Source organism: Bos indicus, chromosome 25 (assembly GCF_029378745.1).
Source record: "Bos indicus isolate NIAB-ARS_2022 breed Sahiwal x Tharparkar chromosome 25, NIAB-ARS_B.indTharparkar_mat_pri_1.0, whole genome shotgun sequence".
NCBI classification, from domain to species: domain Eukaryota; kingdom Metazoa; phylum Chordata; class Mammalia; order Artiodactyla; family Bovidae; genus Bos; species Bos indicus.
In genome coordinates, this window is record NC_091784.1 from 42,255,208 (window position 1) to 42,278,729 (window position 23,522).

General features: G+C 62.6%; 1 protein-coding gene across 2 annotated transcripts in view; it reads left to right on the forward strand.

The window, feature by feature from the left end:
- Positions 1-23,522, forward strand: part of MAD1L1 (mitotic arrest deficient 1 like 1) — a 247,067-nt gene that overhangs the window by 183,572 nt on the left and 39,973 nt on the right. For both annotated transcript variants that reach the window (XM_070780322.1, XM_019987512.2), the window contains exons 15-16: positions 4,439-4,529; positions 19,471-19,678. In XM_070780322.1, the coding sequence (XP_070636423.1) occupies positions 4,439-4,529; positions 19,471-19,678 (299 nt within the window). The remainder of the gene's footprint in view (positions 1-4,438; positions 4,530-19,470; positions 19,679-23,522) is intronic.

The window sequence follows — 23,522 nt, forward strand, 5'->3', positions numbered from 1 at the left end:
CTGTGCTTGAGTTGCGTGATGTCGGGTCGAACGTTGTGTGAAGCCCCAGCAGACTGCAGGCCCTTGCTCAGCGTCTGTCCGCAGGCTTGACTCCTTGGCAAGGATCTCTGACATCTCCAAACACACTTGTGGATCCGTCTGTTTTTCCTTCCAGTTCTCTCATTTTCCGCTTCACGTCTGTTGAAGCTCTGCCTTTAGGAGCATGTTCATTTAAAGTTACTGTGTCTTCTTGGTGAATAAACTGTTTTACATTTTTGAAATGCCTCTTTTTTGGGCAGCCACTGTCTAGATATCTCCTCTGAAGCCTCTTTTGTCCATTCTTCCCTCCTTGCCCCTTTCTTCTCTTTGTCCAGCTGGTGGAGGTGATTTGGGATGACTGTTGGTTTCTAGGAGGGTTGCGCGGGTAGTGCCGAGGAGGCCGCACAGCTCCTCTCTGCCCCTCCTTATCAGCTCCTCCGTTTCTCGGTTTTGTTTTCCGCCACTTTGCAGGGCCAGCAGGCGGCCCGTTGCACAGCTGCAGCCCGCGTTTGTCTGGCGTATGCCTGATGAGCTGATGGGCTGGCTTTGGGGAAGATGCCTGAGTTTGGGGCGTCAGGTCAGGGGTGACACGCTGTCAACAGTTCCGGCTTCACTTTCAATATAAACAGGAGGAAGCAGGAAGCTTACTTTGAACACTGTGCTCGTTGGTCCCCGGGACTCCACAGTCCCGCCTTCCTAAGCGCTCAGCCACGCCCCCGTGAGCTCATGACGTCATCTTCTGCCCTCCAGCGCCGCGCCCCCAGCATGGCCACCACCCAGTCTCTGCTGCTTTGTTGGCGGCGTGTAACTGGGGGCTGCCTTTTCGTCCATTTGATCCTCTCTCTCTACATTTTTAAAAAAATATTTAAAAAAAATATTCATTGATCTATTTGGCCATGCCAGGTCTTAGCTGTGGCATGCGGGGTCTTTAGTTGGGACACGTGGGGTCTAGTTCCTTGACCACGGATTGAACCTGGTCCCCCTGCAGCGGGAGCACAGAGTCCTAGCCACTGCACCACCAGGGGCGGCCCTCGCTCTGCCTTTTAACTGGGGGTGTTTAGACCCTTTACACTTAATGTGATTGTTGTGTGCTCAGGTTTGATCTTGTTTTCTCTTCTGTTTGTCCTGTCTCCTCTTCCTCCCATTTTCCTGTATTTCTGACTCCTCTGAACTACTTGTACATTTTGTATGATACCCTCTTATTTCCTTTCTCGTAACTTTTTCTTTAGTGGTTGCCTAGGTTTTTAACACGCCCCCTTCACTCATCCCCGTCTAGCTCCCAGTGACAGATGCCTCCTCACACGCTGTGTACCGGTGCAGCTGCCGGCACCTGTCACGCAGCCCTCGCGCTCTGGCTGTCATACGTTTTATCTGCACTTAGGTCTTAAAACCCCACCATGTTCTTATTGGTTTTGTTTAACCTGTTTTTAAAATAGTAATTTAGATACTTTTTCAGTATTTCAATAGCATGAAGCCATGTTTGCGCCTGCGTGGTTAAGACCCCCGTCGCTGCTCCGGCCCCGTGTGGGTCCTCTCCCCTCTGGACTCGTTCCCCTCCACCTGGAGGCTTTCCCGTCACGTCCCCGTAGGGCAGCCCGCCTGGATAAGCCCTCTGCTTCTGTGTGTCTGAGAACATCTTTATTTTGCTTTCTCTTTTTGAAAGATATTTTCACTGGGAATAGAATGCTAGGTTGACATTTTTCATTTCTTCCAGTGTTTGATAGATTTTTCTCCTCTTTCTCACTCGCGTTTCTCTGCCGAGAAATCTGCCGTGCGTCTCCGTGGGCGGCGTTTCCTCCCTGTGGCTGCCTGCAGGGTCTCCTCATCAGCACTGGTTTAAGCCCACGTGTTGTTCCATGCACTGGGCTCTTTTCCTGTCTTTCTCATGCTCGGGTCTGTGCGGCTTCTTGAGTCTGTGTCTTTATACTTGGATCACACGTGGACCCTCCTGCAGTATTTTTCTGCCCCCGCCACCCGCAGGGACTCCAGTTACCCATAAATCCTGCTTCATGAAGCTGCCCCATCGCTCACGCTGCTTTCCCTGGTTTTAAAGATTGATTTTCCTCTCTGTCTGCCACCCTGGTAGTTTTTATCACCCTGTCTTCAAGTGCACGAAACTTTTGTCCTGCAGAGTCTCATCCATCATGAATCCCATCCAGTGTTCTTCATCTCGGACGCTGCGGCTCCCACCCAATGGAACGTGCCTTTACTCCCAGAGCTTTTAATAACTTTTCATGTCCAGGGACGCTGATTTAATGCCTGTGCGGTTCTTGGCTGTGCTCCTCATTGTGGGTCGTGTCTTCCTGGTTCTTTCAATGCCTGGTAACCTTTGACCGGGCAGCAGGCCGTGTGTGTCGGCTTGCTGGGTTCTGAGCGCTTCTGTGTCCCTATAAATCTTGGTGCTTTGTTCAGAGGTGCAGTTAGGCTTCTTGGAAAGAGTTTGGTCCCTTCCAGTCTCGCTTTTGTTGATTTGTGAGGCCATTCTGGAGCAGTTCTCTCGAAAGAAAATAACCCTCCCACTCCCGAGTCGACCTTCCTGAATTACCCACAGAGCATGAGTCCTCCATTCCAGCTGGTGGGAGAGGCTCCGTCCCTCGCCCCGTGTCAGCGCTGGGCTCTGCTTCCTGGGTGCTTTTTTATTTTTCATTTTATTTATTTATTTTTGGCCATGCTGGGTATCACCACTGCACACCGGCTCTCCTCTAGTTGTGACGAGCGGGGTTTCTCTGTTGTCACACACACGTCATTGCCCGTCATTGCCGAGGCCTCTCCCACGTGGGGCACGGGCTCTGTGGAGCAGGGGCTCAGTAGCTGCCGCACGCGGGCCCTGGAGCACAGGCTGGGAGCTGTGGCCGCACGGGCTTCTGTGCTCCCCCACCTGTGGGATCCTCCCAGATCAGGGATTGAACCCACGTCTCCTGCATTGGCAGACGGCGTCTTCACCACTGAGCCAACAGGGAAGCCCCCAGGCACTTGTTTATTTTAAACTATATCAGTATCAGTTCATTTCAGTCGCTCAGCCGTGTCCGACTCTCTGTGACCCCATGAATCACAGCACGCCAGGCCTCCCTGTCCATCACCAACTCCCGGAGTTCACTCAGACTCACATCCATCGAGTCGGTGATGCCATCCAGCCATCTCATCCTCTGTCGTCCCCTTCTCCTCCTGCCCCCAATCCCTCCCAGCATCAGGGTCTTTTCCAGTGAATCAACTCTTCGCATGAGGTGGCCAAAGGACTGGAGTTTCAGCTTCAGCATCATTCCTTCCAAAGAAATCCCAGGGCTGATCTCCTTCAGAATGGACTGGTTGGATCTCCTTGCAGTCCAAGGGACTCTCAAGAGTCTTCTCCAACACCACAGTTCAAAAGCATATCAGTATAGTTCCTATAAAAAATGAAGACAAAAATAGCTGCCTTCTTGCAACAAGTGGCGGCCTACCTGTATACCTGCCTCCGCCCCGGGCTTGCTTGGCCTCTGGGCCTTTGGGGCGAGAGGGCCCGCGTCTGCACCCTGTCCTGGTGGTCCCCAGCCCCAGCCGCATCCACAGCCCACGTTGTGTGTCTTTTCTGTCTTTTCATCGAGTTTGGTCCTTTTCTTGATTCTTGAGTCCTTGCCAGGGTGCAGTCCCACGTGTAGGGGGGACCAGTGGGCACAGGACAGTCTGTCCCCACCTGACCCCCATTGGTCTCACTGCCGCTGTGGAGTCGCGGTCAGCAGAGCCCCCCCAACCTGCCCCCCAACCCGTCCCTCTGGAGTTGCGGTCAGCGGATCACCCCCTACCTGCCCCCCAACCCGCCCCTCTGGAGTTGTGGTCAGCAGAGCCCCCCCCAACCTGTGCCCCCTGCCCCTTGAAGTCGCAGTCAGTGAAGCCCCCCAACCTGCCCCTCTGGAGTTGTGGTCAGCGGAGCCCCCTCCACACGCCTGCATCTGCTGCCTGCTCCCCCCGCCCCTCTGGAGTCACGGTCAGCAGAGCCCCCCCCGTTACTTTCCCCGCCCCTCTGGAGTCATGGTCAGCGGAGCCCCCCGCCCCACCTGCCCCCCCCGCCCCTCTGGAGTCATGGTCAGCGGAGCCCCCACCAACTGCGCCCCCTGCCCCTTGGAGTTGCGGTCAGCGGAGCCCCCTCCAACTGCGCCCCCTGCCCCTTGGAGTCGCGGTCAGCGGAGCCCCCCCCCACCTGCCCCCACCCCCGCCTGACCCCCCACCCCTCTGAAGTCACAGTCAGCAGAGCCCCCCCGCCCCTCATAGATGCCATGCTGCACTCCTCCACCCCCTGCTTGTGTGTTTTCACAGCTTTTCCTTGCTGTGGCAGCTCTGTGTCATATTTTCACAAGGGCCTATTTAACCGTCTCGTGACCCTTCCTGTTCCCTGCCCAGAGGCCATGCTGCAGTGGCCTCCCGTCACGGTCTGCTCTCCTTGCAGGTTGAAGGTTGAGGAGCTGGAAGCCGAGCGGAGTCGCCTAGAGGAGGAGAAGAAGACGCTGGAGGCGCAGCTGGAGCGGCTCACACTGCAGGTGAGTTCATCTGAGGCTCGCCCGCCCTCCTTTGAGGCTACTGCGCCATAGCTGTCCACTTCCCGGTGGACGGGCCAGAGCGCGGGTCCCGAGCCCGTGGCGGGCACCCCCTGCCTCGGGCCGCGCTGTCGCCCCCGCAGCCCTCCAGCCCCGTGTGCTTCGTTGATTCACAGCCTGTTTTCCCGACCGCTGGCTGCAGAGCCCCTGCGGCGCCCGTGGCGGGCATGTGGGCGTGCTCCCCGGGGAGGAGAGGCCCAGCAGAGGGTCCCGTGGTCTGGGGTCTGTCTCCGGTGGGTCCTGCCGCCCTGCAGCTGTGAGGTCCGTAGCTGCTTACACTGTTGCAGTGTTCCTTTGTTTTTCATTTTTATCCTCCTGTCTAAATTGTTCTCAGGCAGGAAACCTGCAGGTCTGTGATTACCCAGATTCTGGACAGGCCATTGATTTTTGTCTTGACACCTATTAGAGGCAAATCAAATCTCTTTTTTATTCCTGATTCCTGGAGACGGGAGAAGTGACATCCTTGATAGAGCGCGGTGCCAGGAGCCGTGGCTGGACGGTGTTCTGCTCCGGACCTGTCATCTTGCTCGGTTTTAATTGGGCCGCAGTCCTGACGCGGGGCGGCTGCTGGCAGGTGAATCCCCGGCCGCCCGTCAGCGGCCGCGTTGGGTTGAGCGCGCCCGAGGTTACGGCTGACAGCTCCCGGGCCTCAGGACGGGGCTCAGCCAGTCCTGCTGAAGCCGACAGTCATGAGGCACCGCCGCGGCCCTGCTGTGGGTACTGGGGGTCAGACTAGGTCAGAGGGGCAGTGAGCACTGTCAGTCAGTGGGTGTGGGGGATGGGGTCCCGGGTGGGGTCTGCGATGTCGACCACGTCCAGCCTCCTGGGCCCCAGGCGGACCCAGTGTGGGTTGGGGCATCCGCGTCTGCAGACCTCAGCTGGAGCCCTCCTCCTTAGCTGGGTGGTCTCAGGCGTGTCATGCTTTGCCATCTGAGCCCCCAGCACGTCCTTTATAAAATGGGGGACAATGAGCCCCCGTGGGGGATAACAGGAGCAGTTAACAAGGGCTCAGGGGCCATGTGTGGGCACACCATTGTGAGGGCAGAGACCTTGGTCCCTGGGCCGTGGAGGCCGCAGGAGAGGCAGGCGCCCTGCAGGTGGCCGGGTTGGCCCCAGGCTTGGTCTGCGTGACCGCAGAGCTGCGGACCCGAGTCCGGGGCAGAGTGGGGGACGCAGGCTGGGGGCGACTCGGCACACAGCCCCTGGCGTGTGTCTGTCTGCGGCTCTGCGGCCTGCTCCTGATGCAGCCCCCCTCCTCTCTCCCCTGGAAGAGTCTTCAAGGCAGGCCGCTTCAAGGAAGATTGATTAAAATCAGCTGCAGTTTGACTTAATTGGGAACATATGCTCGGAGAGGGAGTCGACTAGTTAGAACTTCTTGTAATTAGTTCACAGCTGGTTGGTGAGGCACGCGCTCCAGTTACTGCTCAGAGCCGAGTGCACGCCTGCCTGTCTGCCCACTGGTGCCCGCTTGGTGCCCAGTGGGGCTAGGCAACGCTGTGGAGCAGGCTCCTAGCCACTCCCGTGCTGTGTGGCCTGTCCCGGTCTTCTAGGGTCGTCAGCTCTTCCCACCGCGTCTGGGGTGACCTGTTTGTGTCCCTAAAGTAGGCAACCATCAGGGAGACAAGCCCTGCTTAGCGATGGTGGAACTGAGGCCCCCAGAGCCAGACATGACTGGCCGTTGTGTGAAGGTGGGATGTTCTGATACAGGCTGCTCTCGAGCAGGCCACCTGAAAGTCTGGGCCTGAAGCTGCAGGGTCCTCTGGGAACCAGACTCTGCAGGTCGCACTCCCACTGCCCTGCCCCCCGCTCCGCGCCCACCTGGCCGTTCCCAGCGGTCCTGGTGGGGCAGGGCACCGCCTGGCACCCCAGCTCCCTCCTGCCCTTGGGCGCCCCTCTCCACGGTGGTGGCACTCCCACTGCCCTGCCCCCCGCTCCGCGCCCACCTGGCCGTTCCCAGCGGTCCTGGTGGGGCGGGGCACCGCCTGGCACCCCAGCGCCCTCCTGCCCTTGGGTGCCCCTCTCCACAGTGGTGGGCCCTGGGCCTGCTGCTGGCTCTGCCCCTCCGTGGTGGTGGCCCTGGTCCCGGTCTGCTCGCCAGGACGTGCGGCTGACCCCACCTCCTGCCAGCTGTGGTGGACATGGTGACCCCCAGCCAGGAGCACCGCCTCACAAGCTCACTGCTCTGCAGACTGCATCACCTCGACCGACGGTGCCCTGGGCGTCCACATCGTGGGCCACGTCCAGGGCTGTCGGGGCAGCAAGCTGCCTGGCACTCTGGAGAGCAGCCCGAGGGCCAGACGCACGGCAGCTCTGGGCCTGGTGGCCACTGGTCCCCCAGCAGGGCCCCTTCCAGTGAGGAGCAAGCTTCATGCGGGCGGGTGGGAGGCCTCGGGCCCTCTGGCTCCCCTGGGTCCCGGGAGCGGAGCCAGTGTGCTGACGCAGCCCTGCTGGTTCCCCGACGTTATAGACGTGGTCAGGCATACAGCACAGTTGCAAGAGTTTTGCCGTGAGCAGCCCGTGTCCCCCTGCTGGGGACGCTCCCCTGCGGCCGCCGTGACGCACCTGTCCGCCCCTTCCTTCCGTTAGTCCTGTCTCTTTTCTTGACGCATTTTAAAGCAAATTGCAAACATCTGTACCTCTAAATGCCTCAGCACGCGCGTAATTAGGCAGAATTCATCTTTGGGGTTTGAGCCCCCGTCCCACCGTCGCTCAGAGTGGGCGGGAGAAGCCCCTCAAGCTGGAGCGTCCCCTCACGTCCCCGCCCTGCCTGCTTCCGGTTTGGGAGGGGTGGGTTGTGCTCAGGAAGGGGCCCGACTGCAGCCCGGTGACATTTACACTGACTGTATCTTTTTTGGAAATGGAGTGGGTAGAAAATTGCCGGGTTCCCTGTGAGCGGAGAAACTGCCCGGCTCCCGCCCTGTTTAATCATAGCGGCCCCCGGCCTGGCCTCCTCCTGCTCCAGGATACAGAGGCTGGGGCGGGGGGGCTGGGGTGGGTTTGCAGCCTTCACTGCTCTTCACGCCTTGCTGCCCCCAGCCACTGCCCACTCTCCACGCAGCAGACCCGAGCCCTGCTGGCCCCTCGCCTGCGGGTTCTGCCTGCTGCCCACCCCCGGGCTCAGTCCTTGGATGAGAGGTCCCTCCCCCTCCAGTTCTCACCAGCCCTCACTGGCCAGGGAGCCTGAACCTACAGCAGGTCCAGGCTCTGCTTCTCGCAGCCTGTCTCGCCCTTGGGTCCTCCTGCTGCTGACCGGGGCCTTGAGCACGTCCTGTCCCGGACTAGACAGGTTATTTCCTGATGGCCTGCTGCCGTGCTTCTGGAATGTCCTCTGGGCGTTGCTCCCTGGCAGGGGCAGGACCCTGCAGACCATGGGGCCTGGTGCCTGGAGGGGTGAGCCCCCGAGGCTGTTCCGGGCAGGGTCGGCTGCATCCCTAGTGGCCCAGCTCACCCCCTACCCCCAGCCCTGCAGGCTGATTTTGCTCTGCATGTCTGGTTCCTCGGTGCCGGCCAGGTGATCAGAGCACAGGGCTGGGTGTGGACTGGCGATGGTGGGGCTGTGGCTCTGCGCACGCCAGCCCCTCCACCAGCTGTGACGCTGGCGCCTTCCTGGCTGCACCCGGGAGCACCGCTGGCCTGACCCTGGGCCTGCTCTCACTCAACACTCACGGGCACTGAGGCGGGGTGCCGTTCCCCCGAGTGGAGGCAGCTTGGCATGCAGAAGCCGCCTGTCTGCTGCATGGCGGGAGGTGACAATATCACGCCCCCAGCCCCAAGCCGGCTCTACTGCCCCAGCGGAGGTCCAGACCTCCCTGGCCAGCAGCCCCTGTCTGCTCTGAAAGCCTAGGTCATCTGTGTGAGGACCGCAGGGCTGGCCACATCCTGCCACCCCACCCCTGTCCTGGCCAAGCCAGAGCTCTGTGGTGTTAAGACCAGGCTGCCCTCCAGCCAGCTGCCCTCCCCTGCCCGCAGGGCCATGACCAGCTGTCTGCCGTGGGCCCTGCCTGCCTGTGGTGGGGGGTACCGGGTGGGCAGCTCAGGCATCACGCCTCCTCTGGGCACTGAGCTGAGTGCGGTGACCTGGCCTGACTCCAGGCAGTGTTTCTGGGGCACAGGAACTCCAGGGCACATGTGGTGATGCAGGCAGGGCTCCCCGGAGGTGGGCTCCAGAGGACGCACGTCCAGGTGTGAGCTCCTGATCCGCAGACCAGGGCCCTGGGCAGACGCTTCCCTCCCCAAGTCCCGGTTCCTTCGCTCGGACCCTGAGTGGGGAGCAAATGCCCAGGGCTGCGGGCATCAGGCCAGGTGCGTGTGAGGCTCCCGTCCGGCTCCTCTCCCATGTAGCTGCTTGGAGGTGGTGGGTTTGCTCCCCCTGATGTGAGTCTGCGCTGCCCACCCCCACCCCCTGCAAACTCAGAGCCCGTCTTCACACTTCCTGATGCTTTTCTCACCGTGCACGCTCGGGGGGTTTCCTCCACGGATGCGAGCGCCCTGTTAGTGTTTACACGTGCCACACCTCCGTGTGCTGTGACGCGTTAATCCTGCGGGTTACCAGGAACGTGGTCACGACCTTGCCGTGGCACGTGCCCTTCTGCCCACACCTCTGCCCTGTGTGTGTCAGGAGAGGACCAGCGGCCGCTGCGTGCGTTCCGACGGCCGCACCGTGAGGGTGCCAGCCCCCTGCCCCCGCCGCCAGGCTCCTGGGCTTCCTGGTCCAGTGGGTGAGCGCCGCGTGGTTGGAACTGCCAGTCCCCTTGTGGCGCGTGGGTGAGGGTCAGCGTCCTCGGTTCACTTTTCAAACGGCTCCTGGTCCTGCTCCTGTTGGTCTCTTGGAGCCCTTTGTGTGTCAAGGGCATCTCAGGCTGCGACGTTCTCCCGTCATCTGTCTTTCCACTTTGCTAGTGCTGTTTTGTTGTTTTTTTAACCAAGCAGAAGTTTGGGGCTTTTAGACTTATTTTATTACAGATGCGTTTACCACCTTTTCCTTTTTAGCTCCTGGGTTTGTGTTTGTCTTTACCTTTCTCATGTCGAGAGTTCTCTCATGGTATCTCCTGGTTTTCTGGGGCAATTTCATTTTTCACGTTTAAATCTGACGGATTTGGGATTTGGTTTGGGTTTTTATGAGGTGGGAGGCATGGCTTTGGGAGGGGCTCCTCCTGGTACGCCTGGACCACTTCCTGAAAGCCTGTCTTTTCCTCACTGGTGTGAGGTCAGCCTCCTCATGCACCCGATGCCCCGGGTCTGATCGAGGCCGGGGCTCGGGTGTCCTGCTGCCCCCAGACTCTTTATCAGGGTTTTCTCTTGTTCGCTTTTATGTGACCTTTGGAATCAGTATATCCAGCTCCCCCTCCCCCAGCCAGCTTAGAACTTGCTGGATGTCGTGAACCGAGAGCGTGAGGGTCTAGGGGTTGTGTCTCCTGGGCTCGCCCTCCTCCAGGAGGATGTCGCTGAGACTGTTAGGGTCTGTGTTCTCCGCCCTCCCGCCCCGGGAATAGCTTGCACAGAGGACAGGCACTGTGTGATTCCACCTGTGGGGTCCCTGGAGGAGTCAGAGTCATAGAAACAGAGAGCAGAGGGGGTGCCGGCGCTGGGGGGCGGAGCCAGAGTTTATGGGGACACGGCCTCAGCTTGGGAAGGCCGTGGGTGGACAGGGGTGACGACTGCACAGCGGCTTGGACGTACTTAAACCGAGCAACACGCTTAAAAACGGTTATGGCGGCAAATTTTATCACAGTTCCCAAAAGCTTTTCTTACTGGCTTTGCTGAACATCTTCTGTTCTAACTCAGAGGCCTGGCGGGAGCACAGCCCGTGTCCATGGTGAGGGGCATGGGTACAGGGTCGTCCCGCCCTCTTCCCACCCGAGCAGCCAGGCCCTCCCCTTCACCAGCTGGTCCTGCAGATGCCGGCCTGACTGGAGGCGCCTGCCGCCAGCTCCCATGGCTCGGGGCAGATTTAGGGTGCCTGCCTCCACTTGCTGTCTGTGACAGGGGGATCTGGCAGCCGAGGCACCTGATTTCCACCACCTGCCCAGCCGAGTGGGGATACGGGCCACTCGGTCAGCGGGCTTGGAGGGCCATCGCTGTGGAGGGGCAGGGGCTGCCGCAGGCGTGTCCTGCCTTCCTTCTCCTCCTCCCCCAGCCTCCCCTGTCCCTCCCCCGAGAGACGCGGCCCCGGGGTGCCCGGGTGTGTGGCCAGTGTCCCGGCCGTGTGCACTGCCCTGACGGGACAGTAGCTCAGGGGGCAGCCTGGCGCGCAGACAGGAGTGTGAGGCCGTGTTAGTCGGGGGGCAGCTTGGCCAGCTTACCCAGCCCACCGGGCGGTTAGTGCCGCACCTCCCCACCCCCGCATCTGCTGCACCGCAGCCCCGAGTCTCCCTGCAGGGTGGCCTGGGAGGGCAATTAGGGTGGGGGCGCTGGGAGGGCCTGGAGCCCACAGCTGGCCTTGGCTGGAGTGGCCGCCATCCCGCCCTCCCAGCGGGGAGCTAGGTGGGGGCGCTGGGAGGGCCTGGAGCCGCAGCTGGCCTTTGGCTGGAGTGGCCACCACCCTGCCCTCCCAGCGGGGAGCGGGGTGGGGGCGCTGGGAGGGCCTGGATCCTGCAGCTGGCCTTCGGCCGGAGTGGCCACCACCCCGCCCTCCCAGCGGGGAGGGTTGTGGGTGGCCACCACCCCGCCCTCCCAGCGGGGAGGGTTGTCCTTCGTGGCTGCCCTGCAGGCTGTTTACAAGCGTCTCTCACAGCAGATCACCTTCTGAAGGGCTCCGCGTGGGGTTGCGGGCGATTGGTGTCCTGTAACTGGCTCCAGCGACCGCCCTGTGTCTGCTGCTTGGAGCTGGGGGTCGGGGCTGTGATCTTGCGCGGGCAGCGCGGGGCCACAGGGGGAGCTCGCCGCGTGTGCCGGGGCCTCCGGCCTCTGCAGCACCCTCCTCTGTCTTCGCTTTTACTGGTCCTCACCTGCCCAGCAAGACCCGGGCAGCCCTTGGCTCTCAGCAGCACAGCTGGAGTCAGAGGTCCTGGGAACTTGTGGAGTCATGCTGCTGGACCCGAAAAAGCCAGGATCTGGCACAGGTTGAGGAGACTGAGGACTGAGCATTTTGGGCCCCCAAGGCCTGGCTCAGACTCAGTGTCCACCCACTGGGTGGGGACCTTGTTGCAGCCGCATGGAAGTGACCTGGTGTCCCCTCTCAGGTGGCCCCTGGACACCTGCGTTCTCTGTCCACCCATCCCTCTGCCAGCACCTGGGTGGGGTAGACACAGGGACTCCTTGAGATGGGAGGCAGTGCTCCCCGCCCGTGCACTGCGGCCTTGGGCCGGGCCTTGTGCCCGCTCTGCGTTTCTGGGGGGTCAGATTTGCACTGGTGCTTTCCTGCACTGTCTTCCCGTGACTCAGACAAGGGCACACGGGCCGCGTCCAGCAGGTGTGAGAGATGCCTGTTGAGATAAACGCTGGCTTTTGCTCCACAGGCATCACAGGCACCAGCGGCACGCTCAGCAAAGCCGAGTGCCTTTACAGCTGTCTTCACGTCCACTGGTGGGGGCGCAGATGGCAAAGCGTGTGCTTGCGACATGGGAGACCCGGGTTCAGTCCCTGGGTCAGGAAGATCCCCTGGAGAAGGAAATGGCAACCCACTCCAGTACTCTTGCCTGGAAGATTCCATGGACTGAGGAGCCTGGTAGGCTACAGTCCATGGGGTCGCACAGTCGGACACAACTGAGCGACTTCACTTTTCACTTTTTCTTTTCACATCCACTGACTTTCTCGTCTTTCCAGACCTGGGAAGGTGAGCAGGGTCCCCATTTTACAGATGAGCAAGTTGAGTCTCAGAGCGGCCTGGTCATCTCAGAACCAGCGCTGGGATGTCCATGTTTCTTGCAACAGGATGCCAGCTGAGCAGCTGAGGGGCTGTGCCGTCTCGCTGGGGGTCTCGTGTGAGCGGAGGGGCTGCTGGCCGCAGAAAGACAGCGGTGGCGCTGACGGGAAGGCCCCTCCCCAGGCTCCATGGCCCCCAAGGGGACTCATCACAGCCACTGGGCAGCCTGCAAGCTCACCTGTGTGTCCGGGGCTGCGCGGCGCCTCGTGGCCAGTGGCAGATAAACTCCCTGCAGGCTCCCTGGCGCTGGCAGGACTGTCCACAGAGGATGACGTGAGAAGGGCCCTCCACGTGTGCCGGCCTGGTGACGCCGCTCCCGCGGCCCATCCTGTGTGCGGCTACCTGTCAGCCCCAGCTCACACCCGGCCTGGGGCCACTCGGGGCCTGGTGGGCCGGCTCCCAGTACCGCCCCTGGGCTCCAGCGGCCGGTCCCCAGGGCTGGGCAGCGGCGAGCACACGCGAGGGTGTTTTGAGGCCCCCTAGACCCTAACAGCCCCTGGGTGGCGGCCCCACAGCCGGCTTGTTTGTGGGGAGCCTTGGCCACAGGAGGGCGGGTGCCCGGTCCTGGGGGAGCCCTGGGGGGCGGGGCGGGGGGAAACGGAGGGCGTGGGGGCGGGGCCTCGGGGACTGGCTGGTGGGAGGGCGTGGCCTCGGGGAAACGGAGGGTGTGGGGCGGGGCCTCAGGGAACGGAGTGCGTGGGGGGTGGGGCCCCGCCCCTGGGGCCCGCCCCTGGGGCCCCTTGCTTGCGGTGCCCCAGAGCAGGGGCTTGGGAGCACCCGCTTCGCTCGGCCCACGGCGGGAGGCTGGTCCCCAGACGGCAGGTCTTCTCCCTGCCTGCTGCCCTCCTGCCTCCAGCCCAGGCCCTCCGCTCTTCACCCGTGTCGTGACCTGCTCTGTAGCCACAAGGGTCTCGGGTGCTTGGTGCCGGGGGTCTGTAAGGTTTGTAGGACCTGGCCTGCAGTCCCGTGGCCCGCAGCTGAACCGCAGGCTCTCCACCGTCGGCCAGCGTACGGTCTCGAGGCTGGATCTGCCGGGTGTCCCCAGCTTCAGACCTGGGCAGCATCCCATGAGCCCCCAAGCGCCAAAGGAAACCGGCGCACACGGCGTGTCGGACGTGAGGTCGGTGCCCGAGGGACCCACCCAAGGTCACGGAGCTCACGAGCTGCAGGGTGCTGGTCCTAGGCTCATGGAGGCGGGTGTGCCGGCAGGCGGGGCCTGGAGGGCTGAGCGCCCCTGTCCTTGAGGTCTGGCTGGCCCTGCCCCTCAGCCTCCGTGGGACCCTGAAGCTCCCCGCCCTTCTCCCTGAGCTGAGCTTCCTGCAGTGGGGAAGGTATTGATTCAGTTTTCAGGCTGGGTGATTCATAAATATGCATGAGGATCAGTGGTTACTTAACTGTGCTTTTTAATTCTCTCGGCGTCCCTGCCTCCTGCCAGCAGGGTCTCTCTTAGCAGGCGCAGCAGGGCCCTCTCCCCGGCCACCGTGGTCCTTCACAACCCACAGGGGCCCTGGGGCCTGTTCACCCCCCGCCACCCCGGTGTCCCGGGAGCTAGGCTGAGAAGGCCCTTAGAGGTCAAGTTCACTGCCCTCCGCTTCCTCAGATGGAAGCTGAGGCCCTGGAGGACAGACGCCCTGGGCTGCTAGCAGGCAGGGCAGAACCTGACTGCTGACAGCAGTGAGGCAAGTGTGTGGGGCTCAAGACACCAGCTCTAAGGCCTGGACTCAGGGGGCCTGGCCGTTTTTCATAGCTTGCACAGAAGCTGAGCGTGAGAAGGAGACCCCTGTGACCTGCGGGCCACAGGAGGGCTGCGGGGCCCTGGGGAGGAGCACTGCTCAGGCCCAGCCCTGCTGCCTGGGCCCGTGGTTGTCAGGCAGGCCCGGTCCTCTGCAGACTTGAGACCCCTCCTGTATCCTGAGAAACTCGTGGTCCCCCGAGGACCCCGACCGGGCTGGAGCTCCTCTGCGGCCTGCCCTGCGCCCACCTGTGGTCATGGACGGGAATGGGCCTCCACTCCTGGGCACGGGGGAGGTTTTTTTTTTTTAAGGGGGAGGTTTTTGTTTGCCAGTAATTGCACCCACACATCAAAGAGAGGCTCAGAACTTTTCCTTTTGAGATTCCCGTCAGCGTCTCAACAGTTTCCTCAGCTGTGAATCAAACAAGGCAACAAATTTTTAGCAGAAGATTACAGCCGTTTCTCCCCTTTCTTCCTCAGAGCTGTCATCTAGTCGCAGATATCAGCAGATTTGTTCACGCCCTCCCATCTGCTTTAGTGGTGCCGGCTCCTGGTGCCCCTCACGGTCACACGGGGCCCCTGTGCCTCCGACCACGCGTGCCCGGGGGGAAGGGTGGCACCCCTGCCCCTGGCTGGCTGTGAGCACCTCCTCTCCCGGGCACCGTGCAGCCCACGTGCAAGGAAGGAGGGATGGAGAGGAGGGGTGGAGAGAGGGAGGGAGGGGAGGGCCTCCTTGCTCCGGGAGGGGGTGCAGAGCAGAGCCCAGGTGCACTGAACCCTGATGCCTTCTCGCTCGGCCTGGCCACCTGGTCCTGTGGGCCTTTAACCCGTGGCAGCTTCGTCGGGCCTGTGGAGGAGGCCGACTCGGTAGCAGCTTGTGTGCAGTCCTGCTGGGCCTCAGGGGCCAGTCCTCCCTGGCACCTGGGAATGGTGGCCCCGTGGTCTGTGGTGCTCCTCCATCCCCAGGCAGGTCAGACTCCTGGGGGAGCAGCTGCCGCAGCCCCCCTCCTCTAAGCAGAGTTAATTTCCTTGACTTCTGAGTGCCCTGGGGGAGGTTGCAGGTGAAAGGGCCTGTGGCCGACCTCAGCCCCAAGGTGCTGTCACAGACTTGTCTCGTGTGCCCGGCCCCCCTGGAGGCACCTCGGGAAGCCTCCTGAGAGTCCGGCCGGACCCAGGCGGCACGGGCTTGAGTTGGGTGGGCTAGCCTGCCCCCTGCCAAGCCAGACGCGGAGACCTGCCCTGAGGACCAGCATCTGGACAGTGTGCTGTTCAGGGTGGGGGCCCATGACCAGGAGGTGGTTTGAGAGGAAGCTGGGACAGCCCCGCTCAGGGGCGGCACTGGAGACCTCTGCCCTGACCTCCTGGGCTGCGGGGGCCCTGGGTCGTGAGGGCGCGAGGAGACCCACAGGTAGGGCCGTGTCCACGCCCAAGGCCCTGGGCCGTGCCAGCCAGGGTCAGCCCCGCTGTGGACCCGCGTCCCCAACCCCTATCCCGGGCCCTGCCACGGCCACGCCCGCCGGCCCAGCACGCGCACCCCGGGGCCCAGCGCCACCCGCCTCCCCGGGCCCACCCGGCCCACACCGCCCACAGGCTGGGCAGGCGTGTGGAGGAGGAGCTGGTGCCGAGCAGGCCCTCGGGGCAGATGGAGCGACCGCACGCGTCCCGCTGTCTGTTTTCCCTCTCTTCTTTCATCTCTTTCTTAAAAACAGCTTTATTGAGATATGATTCACACACCACAGGGCTCGCCCGTGTGAAGCGTGCGGTTCGGTGGGTGTCATATTTTCACAGATAGCGAGCAGCCATCACCGCACAAATTCTGAACGTTCCTATTAGCTCAGGAGGAAATCCCGCACACCCTGTGCATCGCCCTGCGCGCCCCGCCCCCTCCAGCCTCCAGCAGCTGCTGCTCTGCTCTGCGCCTGGAGCTGTCCTTGCTTGGACACGTCATGCCAGTGGCGTCGTGTGTGTGGTCTTCTGTGACTGGCTTCACCCACTGAGTGCGGTGTTTTCTGTTTCCCCTTTTGCTGCCACGGGGCATGTGAGATCTTAGTTCCCTGACCGGCAGGGGTCGAACCAGCGCCTCCTGTGTGGGGAGCATGGAGCCTTAACCACCGAGCCCCCGGGGAAGTCCCCGGGCAGGGTTTTCAGGGATCGTTCACGTCGCGGCTGCTGTCAGTGCTCCGCTCCTGTTCGTGGCTGCGTCATACTCCATGGTGTGGGTGGGCACGTGGATGGTGCTGATGGTGCTGCTGTGAACATTTGTGTACAAGTTTCTCCGTGGACGTGTGTGTTCACGCCTCTCAGGTGTGTCCCTGGGTGTAAACTCGCTGGATCACATGGTGCTGGTGCTGGTGGTTTACTCGCTCAGTCGTGTCCGACTTTGCAGCCCCATGGTCAGCAGCCCACCAGGCTCCTCAGTCCACGGGATTGCCCAGGCAAGGACACTGGAGAGGGTTGCCGTTTCCTTCTCCAGGGCATGTTCCCGACCCAGGGGTCAAACCCGTGTCTCCTGCACTGGCAGGCGGGTTCTTTACCACTGAGCCACCTGGGAAGCCCAGATCACGTGGTCACTGTGTCCAGTTGTTTGAGGAACTGTTTTCCGTGGAGGAAGCCCCGTTTTCTGCCCCAGCAGCCCCAGGGCTCGGCTTCTCTGTCCTCACGGAGACTGCCTTTGCCGTTCCAGCTGCCGGGCGGGTGCAGGGATGTTTCCTTCTGGTTCTGATCGCCGTCTCCCTGATCACTAGTGACGTTGGCACCGAGCGTCGTCGTGTGCTGGTTGGCTGTTTGTACATCTTCCTTGGAGAAGGACTGGTTCGGATGCGTTGCCCATTTTCACATGAGTGTGTTTTGTTTTGTTTTGTTTCTGTTGTTACCGAGTTGCAGGAGCTCCTCGTGTGTTCTGGATACAGGTCTCTTACCAGATAAGTGATTTACAAGTACTTTCTCCTGCTCTGGGTGTTGTCTTTCTGCTTCCTTCGTGGTGTGCTTTGAAGCACAGAAGTTTTTCACTTTGATGAAGTCCAGTTTGTCTACATTTTTCTTTTGTTCCTTGTTTTTAGTGTCACGTGGAAGAATCTAAGAGCAAACCCAGGGCCTATGCTTCCTGCCAACATTGGCTCTCGTGCTTAGGTTTTTATCTACTTTGAGGTCACTTTCGTACACAGTGTGAGGTGAGGATTCAGTTCGATGCTTCTGTGCGTGAGTGTCCACATGTCCAGCACCTCTTCCTGGCAAGTGGTCCCGCTGGGAGGTGCTGGCCTGCCCCTGACCTGCCGTCAGGCCAGCTGCTCCCCTACCCAGCGCTCACCTGTGCTTCCTGGGACCTCGCATCAGTTCACGGTCGGAGCCGAGCCTGAAGCCGCTCTGTGCTCCCCGTGCAGAGCTTCACAGTCTGCAAGGTGCTTCCTGCCCTCCTTCCTGCCTTCCCTGTAGGCTGACCCGCGGGGACAGACGGTGCGACCAGCGCCGCCTGGCACATCTGTGCGGACATGGCCCTTTGCAGAGTATGTCTGTCCTTCTCCTCTCCCTGCACCTGTGACCCGGCACCCATGGGGGACGCGGGTCCCCGGGCGCCCACCCCACCCCTGTTGGCCGCGGGGCCTCTGCCTGAGCGTGCAGGGTGGTCGGACTCCGCCTGCCTGGCTGTGTCCCAGGCTGCGAGAATCAGATGAAATAAGATCCCTTCCAGCCTGACAGCCTGTAACTCACTGAAGTTACCCCGTGTCTCTTTGTCGTTTGAGGCTCTTACAAGGTTTTCAGAAACCCATGGGGAGCCGGCCACCAGCACCCCTCCCCCGCACCGCCCTCTGCTGGCTCTCCCCTCGCCTGGGGCAGAAAAGAGCTGGTAGCGTCTCCACCCGACCCCCCCTCCCTTTTAGGGGCACAGTTAGCAGGTGGCTTGTGAGGCCTGGCCGGCAGTGGCCACACAAGCCTTTGGTGACTTGGAGGGCCGGCGTCCACGCAGCTTGGCTCCCACGCTGGGGCGGCTGCTCCGCGGCATGGCCGTGTTCCCCACCTGCCCCACCTCCCAGGCGGCGGTGGTCTGAGTAAAGGTGCTGTTCCTGCTGCTGCCCCTGGAGGAGGGCGCTGTGGGCAGAGGTCCCAGGCGGAGGTCCAGTTTTCCAAGAGGGAATCTCGGTGTTGGAGTGGAGGAAGACGACCGCTCAGCTGTCCCAGCGGCCCTCACTGGGAGGCCGGAGGGCCTGGCCGGCAGGCCCACAGCCCCTCAGCTAGGGACACAGCGTGTCTCTCTCCCTGCACCTGGGGGAGGGGCCCTCGGGCCCCCTCGCCAAGGCCCAGGCCTTCCCTTGGCGCCTGCCCAGCAGGGCTCCTGCTCGCTAGGGGGGCCCAGGGAGTGACAGCTGGAGACGCGCGGCTCCTGCTTTGATTTCCAGAGCCTCAGAGCCGAGCTTCCCTTCTGGGGCCTCTTGGGCCAGACGGTGGGGACAGAACTGAGAGTGGGGTTATTCAGCAGTGGTCTGTCTGCTCCCTGCCTGTGCTCAGCTGTTGGGGTGACTCTTGCTGACCTTACTGCTGCCAGTGAGCCTGATGGGGGTGGGGAGTGAGCTTCAGGGGGTGAGGGGTGTGAGGTTCATGGGGGTGAGGGGTGAGCCTGACAGGGGTAGGGGATGAGCCTGACGGGTGGGGGGTGGGCATGGCGGGGGTGGGGAGTGAGCCTGACAGGGGTGGGGAGTGAGCTTCAGGGGGTAAGGGGTGAGGTTCACGGGGGTGAGGGGTGAGCCTGACGGGTGTGGAGTGGGCCTGATGGGGTTGGGGGGCTCCCCGATGTTTGTGCGGGGAAGCTGAGGCCAGGCTGGCCCAGGCCTCATCCAGTGCACGGCCTGGGCGTGTGTGCCAAGCAGCACGCCTGCAGGGATGTGCACACGTCCAGCATGGACGTTCACGGACCGTCTGCCCCTGGTGACCAGGGCCCAGACCACCTCTGCCCGCAGCCGTCCCCTCCTGTGCCTGGGGCTGGCGTCGTGTGTCAGTAACAGGAGCCGCGACAGTGAGGCGTGCGGGGACTCCACCCTAGTGTCAAGGCTTTCTTAAGTGTCTAAATCTTAAAAGCCGGGTCCCAGTGTGAAAGCCTGGGACTGGAGGGTCGCTGCCCCAGGCGGTTGCGGATCGCGTCTGAAGGCACGCACTGGACCCGATGCTCAGGGGGATGCGGAGCAGCTCGCGCGCTGCCTCCTGCCGATGCCCCAGAGATGGGAGGTGTGCACCCCGCGGGCTGGGCTGCACTCACCCGTCGGGGCTCTGACCGCCTGCCTGTGGTCCTCCCGCAGGGCGACTACGACCAGAGCAAGACCAAGGTGCTGCACCTGAGCCAGAACCCGGCCGGCGCGGCGCGGCAGCGGCTCCGCGAGGACCAGCAGCAGCTGCAGGAGGAGTGTGCGCGGCTGCGGGAGCTCGTCCGCGCCCTGGAGGCCGGCGGCCCTGTCCCCGCCCACCTGGAGGCCGGCGCAGGGCTGCCCTCGTCCCGGGAGGTGGCAGGTAGGCCCCGGTCCTTCCATCCATCCCTCCGTCCAGCCCACGCAGGAGCCGGGCCACGGGCCTCTGGGGAGTGGGGGCCCCGGCCTGCAGAGTGAGCGCAGCAAGGACCCAAGGGGGCATCTCTCCAACCCGGGAACAAGTTAATACCATTTATCAGCTCATGTGTGTCTATTAATCACACAGACACCAGCGCTCCAGGAAGCAGGGGCCAGCTCTCACAGTCTAAGTACGTTTCCGGATGCAGCGAGCCCTCTGTAGGCCCTGCGACAGGCGGCGGGGCGGTGGAGGGGTGGGTTGGAGCCGCCTCTTCCAGCACGAGGGTCTCACCCGCTCTGCAGCTCTTAACTCGGGGCCGCAGTCTCTGACCTCGCAGCTTCTCTCTGTTTCCAGGCAGCACAGTGAGCGTGCGCCAGCCTGCTGCACCCGAGGTCCCCAAGGCCGGCTCTCAGGCAGACAGCAGGTCCATCACCGCCTCGCAGGGAGGGCACCGTCTGGGGGCTCCATTTTCCTAAGGGTCACCCAGTCCGGCCTCAGGGGTATTCTGGGGTCTGGGGGGTGCCTGCAGCCTCTCTCTGCCATCAGAGGGTGCCTCCCAAGGGTCATCCAGTCTGGCCCCAGGAGGAGCCTGGGAGCTGGGGGGTGGGGGGGGGCGCCTGCAGCCTCTCTCCTTTGTCAGAAGCTGCCAGGCGCGGCTGCCTGCCCTGGGCCTCAAGCGGCTGGCGGTGGGGCGCTCCCTGGCCCCCCCGGAGCACATCCCCTGCTCCCGTGTCTGCTGCTGGCTCTGTTCACCCCCCACCCCCGCGATGTCTGCGGGGCGTCCGCGTCGGGAGAACACGGCTGCTGTTTTCCTGACGTTTGCCGCCTGCGTTTCCAAGCAGCCTTTCCCCCGGGAAGCTCTTTCCACTTCCTCCGCCCGTGTCTGCCGTGTCAGGCTTGGAGCGGGAGCACAGGCGTCTCCGTCTGGAGCCGGGCTCTGCCGTTGCCCTGTCCCCGGGATCGTGGACGCAGCCCCTCCAGCCTACAAGCTCCCACTGTCGACCTCGGCGTACAGCCAGCCTTTCTTGAGGCGCCTGGTCAGCAGTCACTGTCCCGTGAGCCCGTGGAGGCGGGAGGCAGGCCCAGTACCGGCCCGCGGGCCTGGAGGCCTCGGTCGGCCGTGGCTGTGACTGGAGCGAGCCTGGCCGTCCTGCAGGGCTGCGCTCCACGTGCTCCCCATCCCCAGTGTGTCCCAGGCGATCCTGGTCCCACGCCTGTCAGCCCAGGGTCCTCTGTGAGGTGGGGATCCGTGTGCCATCAGGTTCAGCGGGGACCCCGAAGTGCGGGTATGCCGGGCCCCCCTGAACCCCTGGCTCCCCAGGCCACACCCCTCCTTCAGCCGCTTTCCTGCGACCGGGCGTGGCGCTGGCGATGGTGACCGTGGGTGTCGTGTGAGGTGCACGCCCTTTCCTGCCCCCACCTGCCTCTCCCGTCTTGTCTTCAGGAGGGTGGCGTTGGCTGCCTGGGTGCCACCCAGGTGATGCTGGGGCCAAACCACGGCTCAGCCGCCAAGACCGCTCTGAGGGGCTCCCTGTGGCCCAGGATGGGCTTCCCGGCCCCGAGAGCCGGGCGAGGCCTCCCACAGGGTCCTCAGCAGGCGGCCGGCCGAGCGTGGTCTCTGGGCCCAACTCCTGTTCTCTCCCCGGGCTCCTCCAGCCCCGCTTTGCGAGTTGCCCGTGTCCTTGACGAGTTCAGGAGCTGGGAACGCAGACGCGGGCGCTCAAGGTTGCTCTTCATTCTGCACAAGGACTCACACCATCTGACGCGACAGACCGTTTACTCCTCGAGTCTGTCGCTCCTCTGGCGTGCTCAGCTGTGGGGACACAGCTGCTCGGAGCCTCCTGGGGCACCCAGCACGCGCCCAAGGGCACTGTGGGCGTCTGGGCAGACAGCCAGTTGAACCTGGGCCCCTGCTCTGCCGTGCTCCCTGAGGCCCCACGGAGAGCGGGACCACCGCAGACCTCTGCAGTTGGGACAGCTGGTGGGCGGGTGGTTTAATGGTGAGTCACTTAGGAAGAAGGACTCCAGGCAGCTGTGGTCATGGCTGGAACCAGGCTAAGTGACGCCACGACCCTCCCCAAAGGCCGGGAATTGGCAGCAAGTGGCGCTGGGGGAGGGGGCATGACTGCCAAGCTCAGGGCAGGAAGGATGCTTGCCCGAGGTGTAACCGAGAGGCCCGCCGACCCAGGCCTTCTCCCGGCTCCATCTGCGGGCTGCAGCCTCTCTCCCAGCAAAGTCGGATCAGAGCGCTTCCCCAGGCGTGTGTGGAGATGCAGGTCCCCGGGCCCCAGCTCAGACCTCCTGGGTCAGAATCCCAGGGGCCTCACCCCGCCCCTTTCACCCCTGGAGCCTGATGGCCCCGAGGAGACGTGAAGGCGCTGAACCTGGAGGCCCCTTCAGGCGCTTGGTTACTGCTCAGCGGCCCTTGAGCTGAGTTGACCGGCGGGGAGAGCCCAGTGCTGGCTGTGACCAGGGCCGGCTGACGTGCGGGGAGCAGAGCAAGCAAGTGGGGAAGTGCGCCTGGAGGACACAGGCCGTCAGAGGGCTGGAGGCCTCCCGAAAGCATGTCCTCGGACACAAGGAGGGACTTTGAACAGCAACACACGGACAACAGACCTCAAAGTGTTCCAAAATGAAAAACAACGAACTTCTGGAAGTCAAGAATATAAAAGAGTTAAATGATGATCTAAAGAGTGGATTTTTAAGATAAAACTGAGAAAGTCTGAAAAGCAGAGGAACAAGACAGCGAGATGGGAAACAGGAGGAAACAGTGAGGCAAGTCGAGGAGCCAGCAGCCCGTGAGGCCCACGTCTCCGTCCTACCTGCTCCGTGGAGGCCGGGAGGACAGGCCGCACACGCGCCAAGGACCTTTCACAGCACGGCGGGGTGCTGGGCAGAGCCCGTGGTGGCAGAAAGCCCCCCACGCGCTGGAATGGTGGGTCACAGGCCAGGGACCACCAGACATCCCTTCCCAGCGGCAACTCTGGCGCTGCGCCCGCGGGCGCTGCTCCAGGTCCCCGGGAGCCGTGAGAACGCCCAGCACTTCTGTGGTGGCTTCTAAGCTCCCAGAGGACAGATGGTGGGGGCACTGAGTAGCTGAATGGGTGGCCGGCCTGTGCATGGAGCGTGCTGTTAGAGCCTGGCCTCTGTTGCTGTGTTTCTGTCTGGCCAGGCTTCGCATGGTCAGCAGAGTCACAGCCCAGCAAACGCCTTCCCGGGCTGTCTGCATCCGCCTCAGCGCCCAGGACTCTGGCAACGGGGCCACGCAGCTGGGCTCTGAGCTGTGACCTGCCTCCAGCCATAGAAATTTCAGTACATGGACGCCCTAACCTCCAGAGTCTCGTCATGGACAGAAGGGCCCTCCCCACCTTCCCCGTGGCCTGCGGGACAGCCCCACACCCCTGATGGACTCATCTGCTGTGTACTCGGCGCTTGGCCTGCAGATGCCCTGGGGGTCGTGTAGGCGGGCGTGGTCTCCACGGTGACACCTGGCAGCCAGGATGGGGGCGACCCAGCAGTAGAGGTGCCCCGGCTCCCTTGTGCCAGGAGCCGCACTGGGGGCCAGGAGGGGCAGTGTGGGGCAGCCGCCCAGCCGTGGGTGACCACACCGCAATAGGTGGGGGAGCTTGTAGCCAGCTGTTCCTGGACCTCAGCCTTAGGACAGCCCCTGCCAGGAGCATGGCCCTCGATCAGCAGGAGCCTGAACCCCTTCTCCCCTCCCCTGCCGGAGCTGGCTCCCTACCCACCCAGCCTGGGCCAGAGAGATTACTAATTGGTGCTTAATTAGGTAATACATTAATATTAAAAT